Raw genomic sequence first — 24,102 nt, 5'->3', positions numbered from 1 at the left:
AAAGGTCTTGTCTCAGAGTGATGCTGAAAAACTAATTCATGCATTTATTTCCTCTAGGCTGGACTATTGTAATTCATTATTATCAGGTTGTCCTAAAAGTTCCCTAAAAAGCCTTCAGTTAATTCAAAATGCTGCAGCTAGAGTACTGACGGGGACTAGAAGGAGAGAGCATATCTCACCCATATTGGCCTCTCTTCATTGGCTTCCTGTTAATTCTAGAATAGAATTTAAAATTCTTCTTCTTACTTATAAGGATTTGAATAATCAGGTCCCATCTTATCTTAGGGACCTCGTAGTACCATATCACCCCAATAGAGCGCTTCGCTCTCAGACTGCAGGCTTACTTGTAGTTCCTAGGGTTTGTAAGAGTAGAATGGGAGGCAGAGCCTTCAGCTTTCAGGCTTCTCTCCTGTGGAACCAGCTCCCAATTCAGATCAGGGAGACAGACACCCTCTCTACTTTTAAGATTAGGCTTAAAACTTTGCTTTTTGCTAAAGCTTATAGTTAGGGCTGGATCAGGTGACCCTGAACCATCCCTTAGTTATGCTGCTATAGACGTAGACTGCTGGGGGGTTCCCATGATGCACTGTTTTTCTCTTTTTGCTCTGTATGCACCACTCTGCATTTAATCATTAGTGATCGATCTCTGCTCCCCTCCACAGCATGTCTTTCCTGGTTCTCTCCCTCAGCCCCAACCAGTCCCAGCAGAAGACTGCCCCTCCCTGAGCCTGGTTCTGCTGGAGGTTTCTTCCTGTTAAAAGGGAGTCTTTCCTTCCCACTGTAGCCAAGTGCTTGCTCACAGGGGGTCGTTTTGACCGTTGGGGTTTTACATAATTATTGTATGGCCTTGCCTTACAATATAAAGCGCCTTGGGGCAACTGTTTGTTGTGATTTGGCGCTATATAAAAAAATTGATTGATTGATTGATTCAAAGCACAGTCACATGCAATGCGTGACTACTGAATGATACATGTTGGCAGCCATCAACTTACCTCATCCCCGACCATGTTCCACAGATGGACCAGAGGGAGACCGGTGTTGTTGTCATAATTTGACACCTTGAAAGAAACACAATATAAGCAGCCAGTGGGTTTCAGCTGACCTTCACAGGTCCTGAAGCAGTTTGTTGACAAACTCACCTGTGCAAGCAATGCCACTCCTCTGGTCATTTCCTCCAACGCTGACGTAGCCTCTGCTGAAAAGCGATCCTCTCCTGATGAAGAGAATGATACATGAGAAGTAGCCAAAACAACAGAATATCGAAAGTTTTCAATCAAGTTCACTATGAATTATTTTACTTTTCAGACCAAGTTTGAAATGTTTGGCATCAACAAACTAGTCACTGTCTCAACTTCAACTCATTAGAAAGAGGATTTGTTCAGGTCACAACCCTTTCTCGGGGGTTTGTCATCAGGTGCCTGATTCACCTCCTGAAACCAATCCAGTTATTTAGACAATTCCCAAGGACATTTCAAAACCATTAACTGGTTTGTTGTGGTGTTAATGTCACCTAATTTTTAATTTAGTCTTAGTCTTGTCAAATGTCCTTTTTAGTTTTAGTCGTATTTAGTCATTCATGTACCATTTTATTTAGTCGTGTTTTAGTCTGTAAATTTGAGTCTTGTTTCACTCAAAAGAAAACTAAATTTTAGTTTTTATTTCAGTTGAGACATTTACATCTTTTTGATAAAAAAACAAAACAGATTTGTGATTACCATTTCAGTCAATACAGTGTTTCATACATCTGAAATAACGAATGTTATCTGACAAAATACACTTGTAGAATTACTGAAGGCTTGATGTTTTTCCCTAAAAGTTTAAATCCACGATGCTTCCTGTTAGATACAATTAGACATTCAGTTTTCTTGTAAATCCACAGTGCTGTAGGGGTGCAGGTGTTTTGAAATGAAACATTTGTTGGCTCTAGTTATTCTATTTGCATGTGCAGAATTGGCTGCAAATTTGTTCAGGCATAGCAGAATAAAAATAAAATAATTCAAGATTTACAATGTTTTTAACTATTGTAAGAGGCACAACCTGAGCCAATTTCATTTCAATATGATCCGCACTTCATATTTCATTATTTTGTTTCATGTTATATATTAGTCAAATGTTAAAAACTGGTATGATGGCTGTAGCATTTTCTGCTGTTTTCAAAAATATACACAGTATCTTTAATCTGAGCATCAGAGAGCTGATCAGTCACTTTAACACCGTGAGAGAGTGTAAATGTAAACAGTATCGTTAATCTGAGCCTCAGACAGCCGATCAGACACTAACACCCTGAGACAGTGTAAATATAAACATACAGTATCTTTAATCTCAATCTCAGAGAGCCGATCAGAGTTTAACACTGAGACAGTGTAAATGTAAACTAACATACGGTATCTTAAGGGCCTTTCACCACCGAACACGTCGGAAGCTCATGCAACGCATACCAACGCATGACGTCGGACGCTACGCTTTGGAAGCGGCAAGGGAGAGGAGATTGCTACGTTACACTCTGGCTGTTTCCACAACCTGAAAAAAGTTCAGCAATCGCCTTCTTGAATTTCCGTCGCCTGAACCACAAAAAACCTAAAAAGCAGTAGAATGATTCTCCCATCACCCTACTGGGAGAAGCTTTTTTCCAGCTACTTTTCGGAGTGACGCCGACCGAGGGAGGACTGACGACTTGGTGGGATATCGATCGAACCGCGACAGCGGGCTGACCGCACGGAGAAGCGGGTCAGCCCAGTGATGATGCCTGAAGGCATCACTGGGCAGACCGAGGCAGGCAGCCGGGGTGATGGCGCAAACCCACTCAGTCTGAAATCCCCCACTTTTTGGATATATGCGAAGTCCCAGTTTGCCCAACTGAGTTTTGTTCTGCAGCTTTATCGAGGTGAGAATAATGTAAAAATAAAACGTGACGTTTACTGAACTGCTGTGAAGGTTTAATGATCGGCTAATGTTAGCTTAGCCTTTTAGCACAGTTGATCTGAGTGAACGCTTTAATTTGTAAATGGCTCAGTCTTTTATTTTTACCAAATAAAGCTACAGCTTTTTTTTTTCCCTCAGAGACTACAAAAGCTCAACTTTAAATAACTTTTTTTCTGCCGTTTTTTTTCCATCGTTTTTTCCATTTTTTTTTTCTTTTTTATATATAAACTGTTTAGTGTTTCTTTATATTTAAAGAAATATTTTTATTTGTCCCAATCAGGAACATTTGCTGTGCAGACAACCAAACTTCCATTGATGAGTTGAACACCACGAGTCCAGTCGAAAGAAAACATCTCTGCTCTTCAACAACACGACCAGAGTTCAAAGCTGCAGAAGAGACCTTCATCTGGTCCCGGGAATCCAGCATAACATCACCTGCTTCTAAATAAAAGGCTCTTTCAACAGCAACTATTTTATTTTTTAAAAAGCTGTTTCATTTTATATTTTAACAATAAATGAACGGATCATTACAAATGTCCACAAATCAAAGTCAAAAGACATTTGCACAGGTAGAAGATCTCCAGTTATTGTGCTCAAATTCATATTTTAGAAATGACTGTCCTGATAACATTAAAGGCAATTACATATTTTGGCAAAATTACAAGTTGAAATGACCACTAAAAAAAAAATTCATCATGAGGTTTATGTCACAGAAATCCTACTACATCCTTTGTATTTATTTACACTGTCTGTTTTTCTGGTTGAAATGAGATATAAATAATCTACCAGACTTAAAAAAAAAAAAAAGTACAAATTTCCATGTTATTTTGTCTAAAAATAAATGTCCGAGGTTCCTTATGTTAAACAAGAAATTATCTAATCTGAAATAACAGGTGGTTTTAATTTACAGATGAAAGATTTCTAAAGAACCATTTATTGATTTAGCTATTTTAATTACAAGTGTTCTAAACTTTTTTTTTTTTTTTAACAGTAATCAGAAAATCTGAGGTAACAAACAACAACAAAAAACATTTCCAAGGATTTTTCTTCAGAAACCTGCTCTATAAATAAGCAGTCCTGTGACACGTTTGTTTTGTACAGATCAGTGGTTTCTGCCGATCGGCTTCCGTGTTTTGGCCCGACACGTCGTTCCTATTGGACAGCACGAAGCTACATCACAGCTGAGAGCGTCGAAAGTTGGATTGGGTTGAATTTTGACCGTACAAGTGGTAATGCACGCTCCTGTTAGAAGCTTCAGTTTAGCTCGGCTTGACGCGACGCTTCTGATGCATCTAAAAAGCAACGTGTCTTATTGAAATAATGCTTTTTAGACCAATTTTGACGCATTTTGACGCTTCCGACGTGTTCGGTGTGAAAGGCCCATAAATCTGAGCCTCAGAGAGCCGATCAGAGTTTAACACTGAACAGAGTGTAAATGTAAACTAACATAAAGTTGCTTTAATCTGAGCCAAAGATTGGGATGCCCAAGCAAAAAAAAACAAAACAAACAAAAAACAACACAAACAAAAAAACCCACAGTGACCGTCACACGCCAGGAGTCCGAGTGGAGCAGTGGGGTTGCCACACTTGGTGGATATCATATTAACAATAATAATAACAATAATAATAATAAAACAGGGGGAGGAGAGGTTGTGTACCTGGAAGGGGAGTGATGTTGTCAAGCAATACTTCAGCACCTTGGAACGGGAGCGTTACAAAATCTGACCTGAAAAAAATAGTATTAATGAAAAATTACAGTCATGGCAATTATTGGTCGAGTTAATCAGGTCTGAAAAAGGACTAGATTGCACTGTGTGTTACACTTAATTATCGTGTTACAAGGTAACATATGTCCCATAATCCAATGGGCCTTGTTTGACCTTTACTTTGGAGACCAAGCATCCAACACAGTCGAAACTAACTTTTGTTAATCCAATTAACCGATAATTTGCACCACTTTTTTTTAATAAATAAAAACCAAAGCTGACCCCCCCCAGTACTTTTACTGGAATTACCCCGTAACTCCAAGACATTCAGTCATAGATAATCCAAACTATGCCTTTTTGGAATCCCAATCACGAGACAAATAATGTGGTATACTTTTCCATATAACTGGAGCATTTGTAAATGACCCCCCGTGTAATCCTTCATTGGCCCCCTACCTGGCTCGAGCTGCCACCCTGGAATGGCCACAATAATCTGTGTATGCCATGGTATAAATTAGACTGAACTGCAAGTGACATTTAGTCCCCTTAAGTGATGGCGATTAGATCAAACTTGATAGTGGATTAAGTGATGATGCTGGACATGAACCCTCACTCTTCAGGCATTTGTTATAAACAGCACACATTACAATGCAGATTTTTTTTGAAAGGGAAAACACCAATGCTGTATTAGTACCCAACCCTCAAGCATACTCATAGAAATGTAGAACTTTGAAGGCGTTTAACATTAGAATAAATGCATGAAAATATAAAAGATGCATTAAAAAGACTCCTTTAATATTATTTTATCAAGAGTTTAATATGGATGATTTGGCATACGCAGACCACAACACTGCACAACGCGTAAGAATTATCTAAAGCATATTCTTTCATGATTATGGAACTGCTGGTTGCGTCATCCAGTAACACACTTAGTCCATCATCAAGTCTGTGTACAATTACGTTCATGACGCAGCCTGTTGTCTATGCAAACGTGGTTAAAAAGCAAGCATTTTTCTACTATTATAGTCCGCAAAACAGAGTAAAGGCCTGTATGCACATATGTACTGTATCATCATGACCAGTGAAAATTTGAGCCGTAAAACCCACCGTGACTGATCGCCTTCTTTCAACTGTCATGTTCAAAAGACAGACTTCATACGGCATATTTTGTTATTTCCAGCTGCAGTAATGAGGCAAATGTTGGCTCTGGTGTTACTTCTACAGAAGAAAAGTCTCTTCAGAAACAACTCTGTAGGATGCAAAGTTTAAGGCTCATCCACATGGAGATGAATTTAGGCATTTAAGCAGAAGTTTATTTTAATTTTTTATTGTAGTGGCATTTTGTCCTCATGGAACCAGCAGTTTTGGAGCCCAAAAACTGCTTTTTGAAAATGGGTCCAGAGCAGATAAATCTGAAAACACAGCATTTGTGGTTTCATGTATACAACCAATACACGTTTGTGAAATGATTACTGCACAGCCCCACCTTTCTAACCTCAGACCTGTTATTAGTAGATCCCAAAAAGGATACTGCTGCCATTTTAAATATTGGGAACAACCCTGGAACATACTCATACATACAAAAATGTAGAACTTTGGAGGTGTTTAACATGAAACAAAAAACATAAAAATGTAAAAAGATGGATTAAGAACTGGTTTTGTGCAATGAGAGTCACTGCTAATGAGAGTGGAGACAGTGGCACAGCAAGGCAACACAACAGAGGGGAAAAAAAAAAGCTTTAGTGAATTTTTTTCACTGAACGTACCTGATGGACAATATGTCATCAGGGTAATTTAATACTTTTTTCTGTCTTGGTGGATACTTAACGGGGTTTATTTTCATTGCTAGTAGAATTCCTGAGAGACAAAGAATGGCTGTGGTGAATGTTGGAGTGAATAATGGGGCCGTTAAGTTTTCTTACTGGGGCAGGCACACCCCAACTCATCCACTAGCATAGACAGCAAAAATAAACCTTGAGGGACTTCTTTGAAAACCCTGCGCTTATTCACAAGCAATTTCCATGGTAAGAAATTTAAGTATTTCCAGAAGTAGTCTTCCAAAACAAAGTTGTCCTACGTGGATTAACAGTTTTCTGCAGACTGATGATGAATCCGACTGAAATGATGCAACAGGTCAGATTAAAAGAGCATTTACTCAGTGAGCTGCTTTGTAAAGTTCTTGCTTCCTCTCCTACGCTGTAGCTTTGTTATATTAGCGCCTTACACTGGTTTGTACACAGTGTGTAAGTTTTATGCACATGCTCCATATCTCCGGTTTTGTTGTGGGAGCATTAAAGTGCCACATACAGGCCTGTCATATATACTGTACGTCTGCATTTTCAGTGGGTTCGTGTGTACGCAGATATTTCTTGAAACGGTGCAGTGTTTACGGAACACTTTTTGAAAACGACAAAGATCGTATCAGTTTTCATGTGGATGACACTGCAACATGTTTGAAACTCACCTTATTTGCCGTAGCGTGTCAATCTTTACCCTGTCATATCCCCCGTAATCAACGTATCTGATCTCCACTTCATTTGTTTCTTTGTAAAAAGTGATGACCTGGGCTCTCCACCAGGCTCCTTCCACTGCTGGAGCTGCACAGATCACACCAACTGCCAGAAAGGATGATGACAACAAAAACACACAAATACAGTTAGAGCTGGACTCACCAGAATGACCAGAGTTATACACACATATCCTACTGACTAAAAGATGAGGAGAAGCTGGCAGTCATTCAACATGGGAAAATGTTTTCTCCACATTGTGGGTGATCATACTAGTTGAAGTGATGATGTCTGTCACGGCACTGCTCAGTGTGCATGGGAGAGAAACAACACAGGCTCCCAGGGTGTACACAGACGCTGGTTCCACCAGTCTCACTCTTCTTTGTCCCTCTCTTGCTTAACCACCAACTGTCTCACTGCCTTTGTGCCCTTTTTATTTCCAAAAACTCACAATGTATACCATTTGAATGAGGGCAAAGACAAGCAGACTTTTTTTAAGCAGTTCTAACATGTCACTCCCAAGAAGGTCCCTGCTTCAACACCACCCAGTCTCATACATCTGGAGCTACAACCAGCATAACAGTTGTGCTAAAACAACATGTGGAGCCACAGCGGTAATCCCAAGAGAGGTAGTGGGGAAAAAAAAAATAAAAAATGGAGAAGCTAACAAATTAGTGCATCTGGAAAGTATTCAGTGCTTCACTTTTTCCACATTTTGTTTTGTTACAGTCTCATTTCAAAATGGTTGAAATTCATTTTTTTTGTCCTCAAAATTATACACACAATACCCCATAATGACAAGGTGAAAAAGTTAGATTTTTGCAAATTTATTAAAAAAGGTGTCTCATGTCCAATCAACTGATTTTTCCCCAGGTGGAGTCTGAATGCATCGATTCGTTCAGTGTGCGTCGAGTCATTTGACAGGTTCTATTGTGTTGCATCGCTTGCTGCCTGCTTGCATTGATTTTTTTTCTGATGCACATTGAATGGACCACGGACGGAAGCCAGAAAGCACATTTCTACCACAACAAAAGTGATGACATCAATAGTTTTTTTGCTTAACGATTCCCTTATTGGTCCTTTAGTTCGGTACACCGGAGCAGCTGTTGTTTTTGAGGGTGTTTATCGGAAAATGATCATTTCTCAGTGATTCTAGACTGCAGCGGGGCTGCTTGAAGCAACAAAGCAGTGTTTTGTCTCACTGTTTGCTGGTTCTCTACTTCACTTCCAGCGGCACGTAGGCAATGTCTTCATTAAATCAAATCAATTTTATTTATATAGAGCCAAATCACAACAAACAGTTGCCCCAAGGCGCTTTATATTGCAAGGCAAAAGCCATACAATAATTACAGAAAAACCCCAACGGTCAAAACGACCCCCTATGAGCAAGCACTTGGCGACAGTGGGAAGGAAAAACTCCCTTTTAACAGGAAGAAACCTCCAGCAGAACAAGGCTCAGGGAGGGGCAGTCTTCTGCTGGGACTGGTTGGGGCTGAAGGGAGAGAATCAGGAAAAAGACATGCTGTGGAAGAGAGCAGAGATCAATCACCAATGATTAAAAGCAGAGTGGTGCATACAGAGCAAAAAGAGGTGAATAAAAAGAAACACTAGGTGCATCATGGGAACCCTCCCAGCAGTCTAAGTCTATAGCAGCATAACTAAGGGATGGTTCAGGGTCACCCGATCCAGCCCTAACTATAAGCTTATTCAAAAAGGAAAGTTTTAAGCTTAATCTTAAAAGAAGAGGGGGTGTCTGTCTCCCTAATCCGAACTGGGAGCTGGTTCCACAGGAGAGGAGCCTGAAAGCTGAAGGCTCTGCCTCCCATTCTACTCTTACAAACCCTAGGAACTACAAGTAAGCCTGCAGTCTGAGAGCGAAGCACTCTATTGGGGTGATATGGTACTAACAGGTCCCTAAGATAAGATGGGACCTGATTATTCAAAACCTTATAAGTAACAAGAAGAATTTTAAATTCTATTCTGAAATTAACAGGGAGCCAATGAAAAGAGGCCAATATGGGTGAAATATGCTCTCTCCTAGTCCCTGTCAGCACTCTAGCTGCAGCATTTTGAATTAACTGAAGGCTTTTCAGGGAACCTTTAGGACAAACTCATAATGAATTACAGTAGTCCAGCCTAGAAGAAATAAATGCATAAATTAGCTTTTCAGCATCACTCAGACAAGACCTTTCTAATTTTAGAGATACTGCGCAAATGCAAAAAAGCAGTCCTACATATCTGCTTAATATGCGCATTGAAGGACATATCCTGATCAAAGACTCCAAGATTTCTCACAGTATTACTGGAGGTCAGGGTAATGCCATCCAGAGTAAGGATCTGGTTAGACACCATGTTTCTAAGATTTATGGGGCCAAGTACAATAACTTCAGTTTTATCTGAATTTAAAAGCAGGAAATTAGAGGTCATCCATGTCTTTATGTCTGAAAGACATTCCTGCAGTTTAACTAACTGGTGTGTGTCCTCTGGCTTCATGGATAGATAAAGCTGGGTATCACCTGGGTAACAATGAAAATTTAAGCAAAGCTTTCTAATAACACTGCCTAAGGGAAGCATGTATTAAGTGAATAAAATTGGTCCTAGCACAGAACCTTGTGGAACTCCATAATTAACCTTAGTCTGAAGAAGATTCCCCATTTACATGAACAAATTGTAATCTATTAGATAAATATGATACAAACCACTGCAGCGCCTTTAATACCTATGGCATGCTCTAATCTAATAAAATTTTATGGTCAACAGTATCAAAAGCAGCACTGAGATCTAACAGGACAAGCAGAGAGATGACTCCACTGTCACTTCACTAATGCTGTTTCTGTACCATGATGAATTCTGAAACCTGACTGAAACTCTTCAAATAGACCATTCCTCTGCAGATGATCAGTCAGCTGTTTTACAACTACCCTTTCAAGAATTTTTGAGAGAAAAGGAAGGTTGGAGATTGGCCTTTAATTAGCTAAGTAATGGTTTAATTACTGCCACCTTAAAAGCCTGTGGTACATAGCCAACTAATAAAGATAGATTGATCATATTTAAGATCGAAGCATTAAATAATGGTAGGGCTTCCATGAGCAGCCTGGTAGGAATGGGGTCTAACAGACATGTTGATGGTTTGGAGGAAGTAACTAATGAAAATACTCAGACAGAACAATCGGAGAGAAAGAGTCTAGCCAAATACCAGCATTACTGAAGGCAGCCGAATATAAAGATATGTCTTTGGGATGGTTATGAATAATTTTTTCTCTAATAGTTAAAATTTTATTTGCAAAGAAAGTCATGAAGTCATTACTAGTTAAAGTTAAAGGAATACTCAGCTCAATAGAGCTCTGACTGTCAGCCTGGCTACAGTGCTGAAAAGAAACCTGGGGTTGTTCTTATTTTCTTTAATTAGTGATGAATAGTAAGATGTCCTAGCTTTACGGATGGCTTTTTTAAAAAATTTTTTTATAGATAGATATATTTATATGATGCCGTCTCTCCTAACAAGAAATAACAAGATCATTAACCCCTCTCAAAGCCATTTAAACATGTCAATCGTGAATCAGCTTTGTGTGGATCAAAGTCACGAACTGGGACTCTTGTCTGGTTGTGGGCAAGAAACCAGAATCGTCCTCTGTTCCACACTGGAGTTTTACGTGATGGTTCTCTGGCGTTGAGCACCAGCCAGTGTGATGAGCTCAGCCCGAAGTTGTCCATCGGGTAAAGGCAATAATAATAATAATAATATCCTCTGTTTTGTGGGACTAAGAGAGCTGTGCAGATTTCTGTAAGAATTAATAACTTAAATCAAATGACACCTCTTTCCAAACGTTATAATACAACCCCTGGCAATAATTATGGAATCACCGGCCTCGGAGGATGTTCATTCAGTTTAATTTTGTAGAAAAAAGCAGATCACAGACATGACACAAAACTAAAGTCATTTAGTTTTAGTTTAGTCTGTAAGAGCTAGTTTCCCTCTGGCAGATCCCGAGCAGCCGGGAAAGCAGGCCGACTGGGTGACTGTGAGGAGGAGGTGTAGTTCTAAACAGAAGCCCCGTGTACAACCGCCAACCCGTTCACATTTCAACCGTTTTTCCCCACTCGACGACACACCCGCCGAGGATCAAACTCTGGTTATTGGCGACTCCGTTTTGAGAAATGTGAAGTTAGCGACACAGCAAACCATAGTCAATTGTCTTCCGGGGGCCAGAGCAGGCGACATTGAAGGAAATTTTAAACTGCTGGCTAAGGCTAAGCGTAAATTTGGTAAGATTGTAATTCACATCGGCAGTAATGACACCCCGGTTACGCCAATCAGAGGTCACTAAAATTAACATTGAATCGTTGTGTAACTTTGCAAAACAATGTCGGACTCTGTAGTTTTCTCTGGGCCCCTCCCCAATCGGACCGGGAGTGACATGTTTAGCCGCATGTTCTCCTTGAATTGCTGGCTGTCTGAGTGGTGTCCAAAAAATGAGGTGGGCTTCATAGATAATTGGCAAAGCTTCTGGGGAAAACCTGGTCTTGTTAGGAGAGACGGCATCCATCCCACTTTGGATGGAGCAGCTCTCATTTCTAGAAATCTGGCCAATTTTTCTTAAATCCTCCAAACCGTGACTATCCAGGGTTGGGACCAGGAAGCAGAGTTGTAGTCTTACACACCTCTCTGCTGCTTCTCTCCCCCTGCCATCCTCTCATTACCCCATCCCCGTATAGACGGTGCCTGCTCCCAGAACACCAATAACCAGCAAAAATCTATTTAAGCATAAAAATTCAAAAAGAAAAGGTATATAGCACCTTCACTGCACCACAGACTAAAAACAGTTAAATGTGGTCTATTAAACATTAGGTCTCTCTCTAAGTCCCTGTTAGTAAATGATATAATAATTGATCAACATATTGATTTATTCTGCCTTACAGAAACCTGGTTACAGCAGGATGAATATGTTGGTTTAAATGAGTCAACACCCCCGAGTCACACTAACTGCCAGAATGCTCGTAGCACGGGCCGAGGCAGAGGATTAGCAGCAATCTTACATTCCAGCTTATTAATTAATCAAAAATCCAGACAGAGCTTTAATTCATTTGAAAGCTTGGTTCTTAGTCTTGTCCATCCAAATTGGAAGTCCCAAAACCAGTTTTATTGTTATTATCTATCGTCCACCTGGTCGTTACTGTGAGTTTCTCTGTGAATTTTCAGACCTTTTGTGTGACTTAGTGCTTAGCTCAGATAAGATAATTATAGTGGGTGATTTTAACATCCACACAGATGCTGAGAATGACAGCCTCAACACTGCATTTAATCTATTATTAGACTCAATTGGCTTTGCTCAAAATGTAAATGAGTCCACCCACCACTTTAATCATATCTTAGATCTTGTTCTGACTTATGTATGGAAATTGAAGACTTAACAGTATTCCCTGAAAACTCCCTTCTGTCTGATCATTTCTTAATAACATTTACTCTGATGGACTACCCAGCAGTGGGGAATAAGTTTCATTACACTAGAAGTCTTTCAGAAAGCGCTGTAACTAGGTTTAAGGATATGATTCCTTCTTTATGTTCTCTAATGCCATATAACAACACAGTGCAGAGTAGCTACCTAAACTCTGTAAGTGAGATAGAGTATCTCGTCAATAGTTTTACATCCTCATTGAAGACAACTTTGGATGCTGTAGCTCCTCTGAAAAAGAGAGCTTTAAATCAGAAATGCCTGACTCCGTGGTATAACTCAAACTTGCAGCTTAAAGCAGATAACCCGTATGTTGGAGAGGAAATGGCGTCTCACTAATTTAGAAGATCTCACTTAGCCTGGAAAACGTCTGTTGCTCTATAAAAAAGCTAGGACATCTTACTACTCATCACTAATTGAAGAAAATAAGAACCCCAGGTTTCTTTTCAGCACTGTAGCCAGGCTGACAAAGAGTCAGAGCTCTATTGAGCCGAGTATTCCTTTAACTAGTAATGACTTCATGACTTTCTTTGCTAATAAAATTTTAACATTAGAGAAAAAAATTACTCATAACCATCCAAAGACGTATCGTTATCTTTGGCTGCTTTCAGTGATGCCGGTATTTGGTTAGACTCTTTCTCTCAGATTGTTCTGTCTGAGTTATTTTCATTAGTTACTTCATCCAAACCATCAACATGTCTATTAGACCCCATTCCTACCAGGCTGCTCAAAGAAGCCCTACCATTATTTAATGCTTCGATCTTAATATGATCAATCTATCTTTATTAGTTGGCTATGTACCACAGGCTTTTAAGGTGGCAGTAATTAAACCATTACTTAAACAGCCATCACTTGACCCAGCTATCTTAGCTAATTATAAGCCAATCTCCAACCTTCCTTTTCTCTCAAAAATTCTTGAAAGGGTAGTTGTAAAACAGCTAAGTGATTATCTGCAGAGGAATGGTCTATTTGAAGAGTTTCAGTCAGGTTTTAGAATTCATCATAGTACAGAAACAGCATTAGTGAAGGTTACAAATGATCTTCTTATGGCCTCGGACAGTGGACTCATCTCTGTGCTTGTTCTGTTAGACCTCAGTGCTGCTTTTGATACTGCTGACCATAAAATTTTATTACAGAGATTAGAGCATGCCATAGGTATTAAAAGGCACTGCGCTGCGGTGGTTTGAATCATATTTATCTAATAGATTACAATTTGTTCATGTAAATGGGGAATCTTCTTCACAGACTAAGGTTAATTATGGAGTTCCACAAGGTTCTGTGCTAGGACCAATTTTATTCACTTTATACATGCTTCCCTTAGGCAGTATTATTAGACGGCATTGCTTAAATTTTCATTGTACGCAGATGATACCCAGCTTTATCTATCCATGAAGCCAGAGGACCACACACCAATTAGCTAAACTGCAGGATTGTCTTACAGACATAAAGACATGGATGACCTCTAATTTCCCTGCTTTTAAACTCAGATAAAACTGAAGTTTATTGTACTTGGCCCCACAAATCTTAGAAACATGGTGTCTAACCAGATCGTTACTCTGGATGGCATACCCTGACCTCTAGTATACTGTGAGAAATCTTGGAGTCATTTTTGATCAGGGTAAACAAGTATGTAGGACTGCTTTTTTGCATTTAGCAATATCTCTAAAATTAGAACGTCTTGTCTCAGAGTGATGCTGAAAAACTAATTCATGCATTTATTTCCTCTAGGCTGGACTATTGTAATTCATTATTATCAGGTTGTCCTAAAAGTTCCCTGAAAAGCCTTCAGTTAATTCAAAATGCTGCAGCTAGAGTACTAACAAGGACTAGAAGGAGAGAACATATCTCACCCATATTGGCCTCTCTTCATTGGCTTCCTGTTAATTCTAGAATAGAATTTAAAATTCTTCTTCTTATAAGATTTTGAATAATCAGGTCCCATCTTATCTTAGGGACCTCATAGTACCATATCACCCCAATAGAGCGCTTCGCTCTCAGACTGCAGGCTTACTTGTAGTTCCTAGGGTTTGTAAGAGTAGAATGGGAGGCAGAGCCTTCAGCTTTCAGGCTCCTCTCCTGTGGAACCAGCTCCAATTCGGATCAGGGAGACAGACACCCTCTCTACTTTTAAGATTAGGCTTAAAACTTTCCTTTTTGCTAAAGCTTATAGTTAGGGCTGGATCAGGTGACCCTGATGGCCTTGCCTTACAATATAAAGCGGCTTGGGGCAACTGTTTGTTGTGATTTGGCGCTATATAAATAAAATTGATTGATTGATTTCAAATGGCAACTTTCTGGCTTTAAGAAACACTAAGAAATCAGGAAAAATAATTGTGGCAGTCAGTAACGGTTACTTTTTTAGACCAAGCAGACTCACTCAATTCTGAGGAATAAATTATGGAATCACCCTGTAAATTTTCATCCCCAAAACTACCACCTGCATCAAATCAGATCTGCTCGTTAGTCTGCATCTAAAAAGGAGTGATCACACCTTCGAGAGCTGTTGCACCAAGTGGACTGACATGAATCATGGCTCCAACACGAGAGATGTCAATTGAAACAAAGGAGAGGATTATCAAACTCTTAAGAGGGTAAATCATCACGCAATGTTGCAAAAGATGTTGGTTGTTCACAGTCAGCTGTGTCCAAACTCTGGACCAAATACAAACAACATGGGAAGGTTGTTAAAGGCAGACATACTGGTAGACCAAGGAAGACATAAAAGCCTCAAGACAGAAAACTTAAAGCAATATGTCTCAAAAATCAAAAATGCACAACAAAACAAATGAGGAACAAATGGGAGGAAACTGGAGTCAACGTCTGTGACCGAACTGTAAGAAACCACCTGAAGGATATGGGATTTACATACAGAAAAGCTAAACGAAAGCCATCATTAACACCTAAACAGAAAAAAACAAGGTTACAATGGGCTAAGGAAAAGCAATCGTGGACTGTGAATGACTGGATGAAAGTCATATTCAGTGATGAATCTCGAATCTGCATTGGGCAAGGTGATGATGCTGGAACTTTTGTTTGGTGCCATTCCAATGAGATTTATAAAGATGACTGCCTGAAGAGAACATGTAAATGTCCACAGTCATTGATGATGAAATCATTTTTCAAGATGATAATGCATCTTGCCGTAGAGCAAAAACTGAAAACATTCCTTGCAAAAAGACACCTTTTCAATGTCATGCCCTGCAAATAGTCCGGCTCTTAATCCAATTGAAAATCTTTGGTGGAAGTTGAAGAAAATGGTCCATGACAAGGCTCCAACCTGCAAAGCTGATCTGGCAACAGCAATCAGAGAAAGTTGGAGCCAGACTGATGAAGAGCACTGTTTGTCACTCATTAAGTCCATGCCTCAGAGACTGCAAGCTGTTATAAAAGCCAGAGGTGGTGCAACAAAATACTAGTGATGTGTTGGAGCGTTCTTTTGTTTTTCATGATTCCATAATTTTTTCCTCAGAATTGAGCGATTCCATATTTTTTCCCTCTGCTTGGTCTAAAAAAGTAACCGTTACTGACTGCCACAATTTTTTTTCCTGATTTCTTATAGTGTTTCTTAAAGCCAGAAAGTTGCCATTTGAAATGACTTTAGTTTTGTGTCATGTCTGTGATCTGCTTTTTTTTCTACAAAATTAAACAACTGAATGAACATCCTCCAAGGCCGGTGATTCCATAATTTTTGCCAGGGGTTGTACAAACAAATTACTACCGACCAAAACCGTCCCCCCCGTCCCCCAAGCGAGATGTCCTACGTTTCATATGAATTACATCCTGACGTGCAGCACAGCCGGCTGTAAGAGCTAAGCTCAGAGTCTATGGAGTTACTTTTGTATCATTATCTGGAAAAAAAAAAAAATGCTGTTGACAAAAACTATATATTTTGTTTATTTCTATTTAAGTCCAGAGATCAAGGATCCACCGTGTACGGATTTTATTTACCATGTACAGATTTTATTGATTTTTTTTTTATTTATGTCCAGAGATCAAGGATCCAGTAACCAATTCCATATTTATTTACTTTAATATATAGAAAACCTGTAAAACCTACTTTTTGATAAGGGAATTGATAAAGAATTGGATCGATAAGCGGAATTGATAGACAAAATCTTAATACCCATCATTAATCGTATCACACCAAATTGCATCGTATTGCATTGTGAGGAACTGAATCACCATCAAATCGCATCGAATCTGGAACAGGGGTGAATTAAGGATGCTTCGATCCTGACACCAGTATCGGCCCGATCCTGTATTCATTGACTCGTATTTGTAATCATAAAACGTTTCTGATACTATGTGACCAGATACCCCTTTACAGCAGCGTGATGTCAACCTCTCAATGTGGGATTTCACCCACAGGCTCCGAAAATTCTGGACTATAAGCCGCTACTCCCCCCATGTGTTTTGAACACTGTGGCTTAAACAATGATGCGGCTTTCATGTAATTTACTCATAAGTCGAAATACGTTGTCGATGTTGTCCATTAATTGGCTGAAAGCCGTGGTACTCATGCAGAGAAAATTCAGACACAGTAAATAAAAGGTCTTACCAGTTTGTAGAATGCATCATCATACGAACCTTAATAAAAATAATCCACATAAAGCCTCTTGAGTTTAGAGCACAACATCTGAAAATATTTTAATTCCTCGTGTGGCTGAAACAAGTTCCTCTTTGACTTCGGCACTATGCGCCGCAGTTCCTCCATCAGAATTCAGATCAGGGTTTCAGCGGCGGAGGTCGTCCATCAGGTTCTTAAGTTTCATTCCTTGGTGTGGGTGTTCAGGCCGATGGGAGACCATCTCGGTCTGCTACAGGTGTAATCTGTTTGCAGAATCACTGTGGCGCTGCGTTCAGACCATCCTCTCGCCTCCATGAGGTGCTCTTTGCGCAAGAAATTGCACGCCTCATTCTTTAACAGCTCATTTACCACAGGCAACGAGCTATTCTGTCTGAACGCAAGGCAATTATCCCATGATCCACAAAGGAAAAATAAAATAATGTTAAAATTACTCCGTTTTGCCTCTGTGTGTTGCAGAAAATCCGCACAACACCGTGCGCGTACACATCGTGCTCCTCCAATATTGACATATTTCACCTTTGGGGGGGAACTATTTACAGTTTGTATTTGTGTATGTTACTGGGGTCGCAGACCAAAAGATCCCCCTAAAAATCGGTCCTCCCGATGACGTGGTTCATGGATTAACACCTTGTTTCTGCTTCAAACTGCATCATGTATCTCAGCAATGCTTCTAAAGATATTTTTACCTTCAGCAGGTGAGGGCAGGGCAGGCGTGCCCGGTTGGGAATAACACATGAACATCTGTTGGTCAAGGCTTCGTAGTGCGTGGTAGGTGGGATGGGTGTGCTGCTGGACGAAGACATGACCCGCTGACACGATATTTACCACAATCACTTCAACTGTCACACCACTGGGGAGAAGAAGCTAGAACACAAACGAGACTGATGGTAAAACCACATGACATGAAAATAATTATTGATATAGCACTTTATCAAAACAAAGTGCTTCACCACAATGAGTTAAATAAAAGCAACATATACACAAACAGAATTAAGACAAAAACAAAAACAACAAAAACAAGCGAGAATGACACTTTAGTCTGGACTTGAAGACCTCAAACAAACTCCACCACCTTATCTCAAACAGACTATTCCATAGCAATAAAAGGGCTGTGAAATGAAAATTGTGAAATCCGAGGAAAATTCACAGGGGGTAGATTGTAGAATATATATAAAAAAATAAATAAATAAATCAGGGTAAAATATCAATAACATACCTTATAGTAAAAAGCCACACATTCTTGTGTAAATTCCTGTAAATCCACTCAAAGCCACAGTCTTTTTTCCCATGAAAAAAGTTTACATTAATAAAAACTAATTTACATTCTTGTGTAAATTCATGTAGCCTAAATTCATTCAAAGCCACAATGTTTTTTTTTTTTCAATTAAAGTCTAGATTAATGAAAGAAAAAAGGCACAATCTTTTCTGATATCCTGTTTGAACAGCACAATGTTTATTTTCCAGAGAGAAAAAAAAATTCTTACCAGTTCGCTTTCCCGTTTATCTTTCAGGTGTGTTCATGAAGCCAGCAACAATTCCACGGATTCTTGTCCTTAGACTTTTTCAAAACGTCTTTCTCACCATCTTCGCTCTGTCTGATGTCGCTCTGACACAGACATGCTGCAAAATTCTTCTTTTAAAAACTTGAAAGTTCTAAAAGTTTGCGATGTCCACATGCTACGTTCAGCTAGCTTCGCACAGGAACCACACACCGTCACCGCAGCAACCAACCAGTCCCGCTTTACGACAACTGTCTTAACAGCCAGGCTTTGAGTGGCATTTATTTTCCTCGAAACTCCGCGGATCCGAGGAAACTGATTTGTATCTGTAACACACAGATCAGTGTCCACGGACTTATAAAACTTGCATGATGTCGTAAAAAAAGAGAATGCTTTGCAATAAACTTTTTAAAACTCAGTAACTATCACAATTAAAGAGTACAACACTGACACTCCCGCACCCATCCCCATGATGAAATCCGCAGAATTCCGGAGTTTTCACAGCCCTGCAATAAACATGGAGAAACAGCTTGCAATCAGTCTTCATTGAAATACTGATGCCAATGGATTGTCCTAAACATAATGCACCAAGACATTTAAAGCTCAAAGATTTCATTTCTACATCATTGGATTTTAAGGGGAAGTCAGATAAAAAAAAAACTAGTCAGATAAAAAAAAAACTAGACCTTTTTATTATTTTTTAGGATGTTTTTAGGTTCAAAGTTTCATTCCTGTTGTAAGCAGAAGACCAAGCCCCTCTGCAAGAATCAAAAACAAAAGATGGCCAAGATACTAAATGTATAAATGTTGTATAAAATGTTCTTGCAGTGGAAAATGGCTGCAAAAAAAAAAAAAAAAAAAAAAAAAACATGCAACATTTGCTGAGTGCTGATGGAAGAATATAGAGAAGGCCAGTAGGAGTTGCATTGTGTATCTGTGGATTTCAAGAAAGCTTATGACAAGCTGCCAAGAAACGCATTGTATGGAAAGCCTAGAGTGGCACAGAAGTATGTGAGGGTGATGCATGATGTGTACAAGGAGAAATGACCAATACCTTAAAGGGGCTAGAGAATCAAAATCATCTTTTTCATGTTTTTGGTGTTAGTTCAGAATACACACGAAGTGCCAGCAAGTTTCAGAACCTCTGTTTCAAGTATTTCTCCTTTTTTGAATTGCCCCTAGAAAACAGGCCAATCCCTTTGAGAGAAAACTTAGGTCACTTTTTCACCAATAGCCCCCCCCCCCCACACACCTTCAAAATTAATTATTCATAAGGTTGTGCCCACCCATTCGTAACACTCGAAGAGAAGCAATGGTGAGCTACAGGTGTGCTTTCCCAGGCTGTTTTAGTGGACTACGATCTTCCCACGGAGAGCAATGTACGCGATCACTGGCTTTTATTCATTTTTAACCGCATCCCCAGTACATACAACCGCTGACTTTTTTTGTTCTGCGAATTTCACGGAGGACTGTTCACAAACCTTGCACAATTTCGAGCTGGCTTCAGTCGGCATTAATACTCAGTAGAGGGTCAGTTCTGACTCTGTGACAAAATCAACCCCAGCAATCAGTACAGCCTGTGAGTATCACATTTTCTTTTGTTTTAAATTTGTGTTGCGCCATATTCCTGTTGTAAGAATTGCACGTTAGCTCTGGTTTGTTCCTCTAAAGGGAATGAGCTAACCCCTTAGCAGCTAGGGATGTGTATCGAGAACCGGTTCCTTTTGGGTATCGTTAAGAAATGACTCGATCCACCAACATCAATAAGCTTTGTGCTTAACGATTATGTTATCGGTCCTTCAGAGTGGCCGTTGTTTTGGGGGGCGTTTGTCAGGTAAATGATAATTTCTGTATTGATTACAGACCCTGCAGCGGGTCCGTAAACAGCTTTTTCTGCAGCGCGGCTTTGCTTTGAACCTTGAACCAATCGAAGCAGTGCTTCGCAGATTGAAGCAATGCTTTGATTATTCTTTCTTTTGCTTAATTTTCTCCTGCTAAAACCCTAAAGAGCATACGTCTGTGAGTATTATTTACCTTTTCTATGTTAAACCGACCTGTTATGTTCTTCTGAAACAATTGATGTATTTTATAACTTAAAAACGGGAGCGATGCTAACGGGTTAGCATGTCTATGACATTTTCAATGTTAAAAGTTAGCATTGCAGCTGTCATCACGGTGCATTTGTTTTCAAATTGTAATATTTCTTAAATTTATTTTTGTTTATATATTATTAATCTAATGATTATTATATACAATTTTAGAGAAAGAGGCAAAAAAAAAAAACCTGAATAGAAACAGAAAATATAAAAGCAATGAAAATAAATAATGCTTTTTCAGTGAGAGCAAGGGCAGCCAATCAAACAACGGCAACCGATCAGCGCCACCTACTTGCATTTCATAATGAGGTTGCCAAATAGCTCCGAAATGACGCCATTAAAGGCAAACAAGGCATTCTAAACCAGCATAGTAACATAGCTGTTTCAGAGAGCCTTTTAGGAAGGTTCTGAGCCATTACAGACCCAACAAGGTGGGTTTGCTCATGAGCTTCTCCCCTGAACATAAACACCTGATCATCAATGCTGCTGAGGTGATTGGTAAAAAGGGAAAACCTGCAGTGTCTTGGCCCTTCATGTCACATGATTGCCCACCCCTGGGCTAGAACATAAAATTTTCACTTTCTGGAATACATGGCAAAAAATATTAAACTTTTCTCTAATTCTAGTATTCAAATTTTTTGAGATGGACCTCTGGAGAAAGGATGCTGCAGAACAAGCCATGTCTGAGGAGCAGGAGGAGGCCAAAGTAGGTTTATGGATGTGGTGAGGGAGGACATGCAGGTGGTTGGTGTGACAGAGGAACATACAGAGAACAGGGTAAGATGGACACGGATGATTTTCTGTGGTGACCCCTAACGGGATCAGCTGAAAGAAGAAGCTACAATACTTAAAACTACAGCTTTAGGTAGAAAAGCAAGCATCTTGACAAATATGCACTTCAAAATGTCATGACGACCTCCAGTGACTTTGTCCTTACCCAGGAGGTCATGGGAAGAGATGGCAGTGAGAGTGGAGGCGGTTGCGGTGCATATAGGTTTGCCAAGTCCAGATCTTTAAACTTCTTCCCGATCAACAAAAGGGCTTTGTCAACTTGCTGTTGCGTACCTGTGGAAAATTTGAAAAGGTGTGATGTACTTCAAAGGACAGCCTGATTTAAAACACAGGTGCAAAACATGTTCGATACCGTGTGATAACTGTTGAGCAACTCCGAAAAATTATGTCTAATAACTTACCGTACTTTTTTTTTTCTAAAAATTGCTTTTAACAGTTAATGAACCAAGCGCCCTTTATCATACAGTTAGGTCCATAAGTATTTGGGCAGAGACAATTTTATAGTTCTGCCTCTGTGCACCAAGACAATGCAGTTGAAATCAAACAATTAAGATGTGCATGTAGTGCAGACGTTTAGCTTTAATTCAATAGGTTTAACAGCCATCAACTGTTATGGCATTACTGTCACTTTTCTACACACACGCAGAGTTATGGCTTTAGAAGTGAAGGGACCGTTTATAAAAATGACCACTTCCTAAACTGCTCTTGACATTTTGTTCAAAACCTGAACATTTCTGATCATTTCACTGAAGCCCTCTCGTGGTTGTGTAAAGGCAAAAGTACAAAAACTGTGTGTTAACGAACTGACTATTTCTCCAGTTATCAAAGCCGAATGAGTTAAAGCACTTGCGTATATTTTAACTTTTTTAGCGCAACTGAAAAAAAAAATGTAATAAAATACTCTCGGCCCTATGAGCATGTACCTGTTAATGGTGTCTGCAGGAGGGTGTTCCTGTGCGCATACATGAGCCTTTTAAAAGACTGGAAATTAACTTTGACCGCATGTGGTGCGTGTGCACGCTGACGTCTGAGATGTCTTGCAAATCATTCCAGAGATTTTATCAGGTTACAAAAATAGCGTTTACAGTTTTAGAAGTGTTTCTCGCTAGCTTTTACATAATATATGAGAAACACGTTTGAATACAGAGAAAGGCAGAGGTTTCGGAGCGGATTCCACCATGCTGAATTAGCAGCCAGAGAGACAGCAGCCAGTGACATCACAGTGCCTCTACTCTTATTGGCTCCCTCCCCCCCAAAACAGCTTTTCATGATTCATAGTAACAAATCTGCATTGGTTGATCGAGCATATCTGTCTTTTCTTTCTGTGATTTTGGAATAGAGTGGTGACGCTGAGCCACCACAGATAAACAGTTAAAATTAAAGTATTTGAGTATTTGTTGTTAAACATCTCTGATAAATTAGCGATGTTTAACACTAAACTTCAAACATATGAAAAGTGTAAATGTCCATTTTCTCCAACATGACTCCTTTTCAAAATTGTTCAAACGTCAAGTCTGGACTATTTTCATTTTTCAAGCTGCTCCATGAAAGCTAAAACCTGAAGGGGGGGGATAAAAAAAAAATATACCAGTTGGAATATGGTGTGCATATATATATATTATATATATATATATGGATTTTGATCATATACATATATGATAAATCCGATGTTTGGAAACAATTTGACATTTCAATTCAAAGAGACACCATGACCTATATACACGTTAGCGGCATCATAGATCACATGGGAGCTTCCCCCGATCAGTCATATTCAGTGACATGTTCACACATACAATCACCTGACATGTCTGAAGTAAACTTTTACTTTGTGTCTAAAATGGCATAAACAAATTAAAATGTGTTTAAGCCCAAGGGGGTAAAAACATTTGCAAGCCACTAGAAACACACAGCGGACAGCCTGACAGCCCTTGAGATGGCACACAGTCCCATCATCTGTCACGTTCCTTGTTTCCAGAAGGAGTAGTGTGACAGCCCGACTGGGAGGAGATCAGGAGGAGCAGTTTGTATCAATCACCAAAGACTCACCCTCTAAGTGACAGATCTGGAACTCCTGTGTGTAAGGCAAAGTGGAAATGTAGATCTTTGCTCCAGAGGTCTGCTTCAGGAAGCTCACATATCGCCCCTGCTTCCCAATTAGCCGCCCGACCAGATGCTGAAAGACAATGACAGATCAGGAAAGCATTTTAGAAATACATCTTCGTAAATGCTGTTAGCCAAACCCAATTAAATAATTCTGTGTTGGCAACCATTTAGTGTTTGTTCACATTTAATACTGTACATGTGTATATATACTGTAATACTGTATCTGACTGGGCCTGGTTGAATGTGTGATTGAGCAAAAACTAAAAACTCATGACAAAATTTAATATTAAAAACTCATGAAATACCTACCAATTCTCTTTCCCTTTCAAATGTGTAAAATGAAGGGAAAGAGAAATTTGTATTTCCTTTATTCACAAACTTATAAAACAAAATTGGACAACAACAAAATAGAACAAAAGAAGTAAACGTTAAGAAA

At 39.5% G+C, this 24,102-nt stretch overlaps 1 protein-coding gene across 3 annotated transcripts in view; it reads right to left on the bottom strand.

The window, feature by feature from the left end:
- akap1b (A kinase (PRKA) anchor protein 1b) overlaps positions 1-24,102 on the bottom strand; it is an 88,286-nt gene that overhangs the window by 7,706 nt on the left and 56,478 nt on the right. For 2 of the 3 annotated variants that reach the window (XM_034168574.1, XM_034168575.1), the window contains exons 4-10: positions 23,610-23,736; positions 21,709-21,836; positions 17,863-18,040; positions 7,093-7,243; positions 4,581-4,648; positions 1,140-1,213; positions 993-1,058 (exon numbers count right to left, since the gene is read on the bottom strand). In XM_034168574.1, the coding sequence (XP_034024465.1) occupies positions 993-1,058; positions 1,140-1,213; positions 4,581-4,648; positions 7,093-7,243; positions 17,863-18,040; positions 21,709-21,836; positions 23,610-23,736 (792 nt within the window). Of the gene's footprint in view, positions 1-101; positions 113-992; positions 1,059-1,139; positions 1,214-4,580; positions 4,649-7,071; positions 7,244-17,862; positions 18,041-21,708; positions 21,837-23,609; positions 23,737-24,102 lie in introns of those variants that run through there. The other variant, XM_034168576.1, reaches the window with a different exon arrangement.

Source organism: Thalassophryne amazonica, chromosome 4, assembly GCF_902500255.1.
Source record: "Thalassophryne amazonica chromosome 4, fThaAma1.1, whole genome shotgun sequence".
Classification (NCBI taxonomy): domain Eukaryota; kingdom Metazoa; phylum Chordata; class Actinopteri; order Batrachoidiformes; family Batrachoididae; genus Thalassophryne; species Thalassophryne amazonica.
Note: the sequence above shows the minus strand (reverse complement) of the source record. Positions and strands in the feature narration are given on the sequence as shown.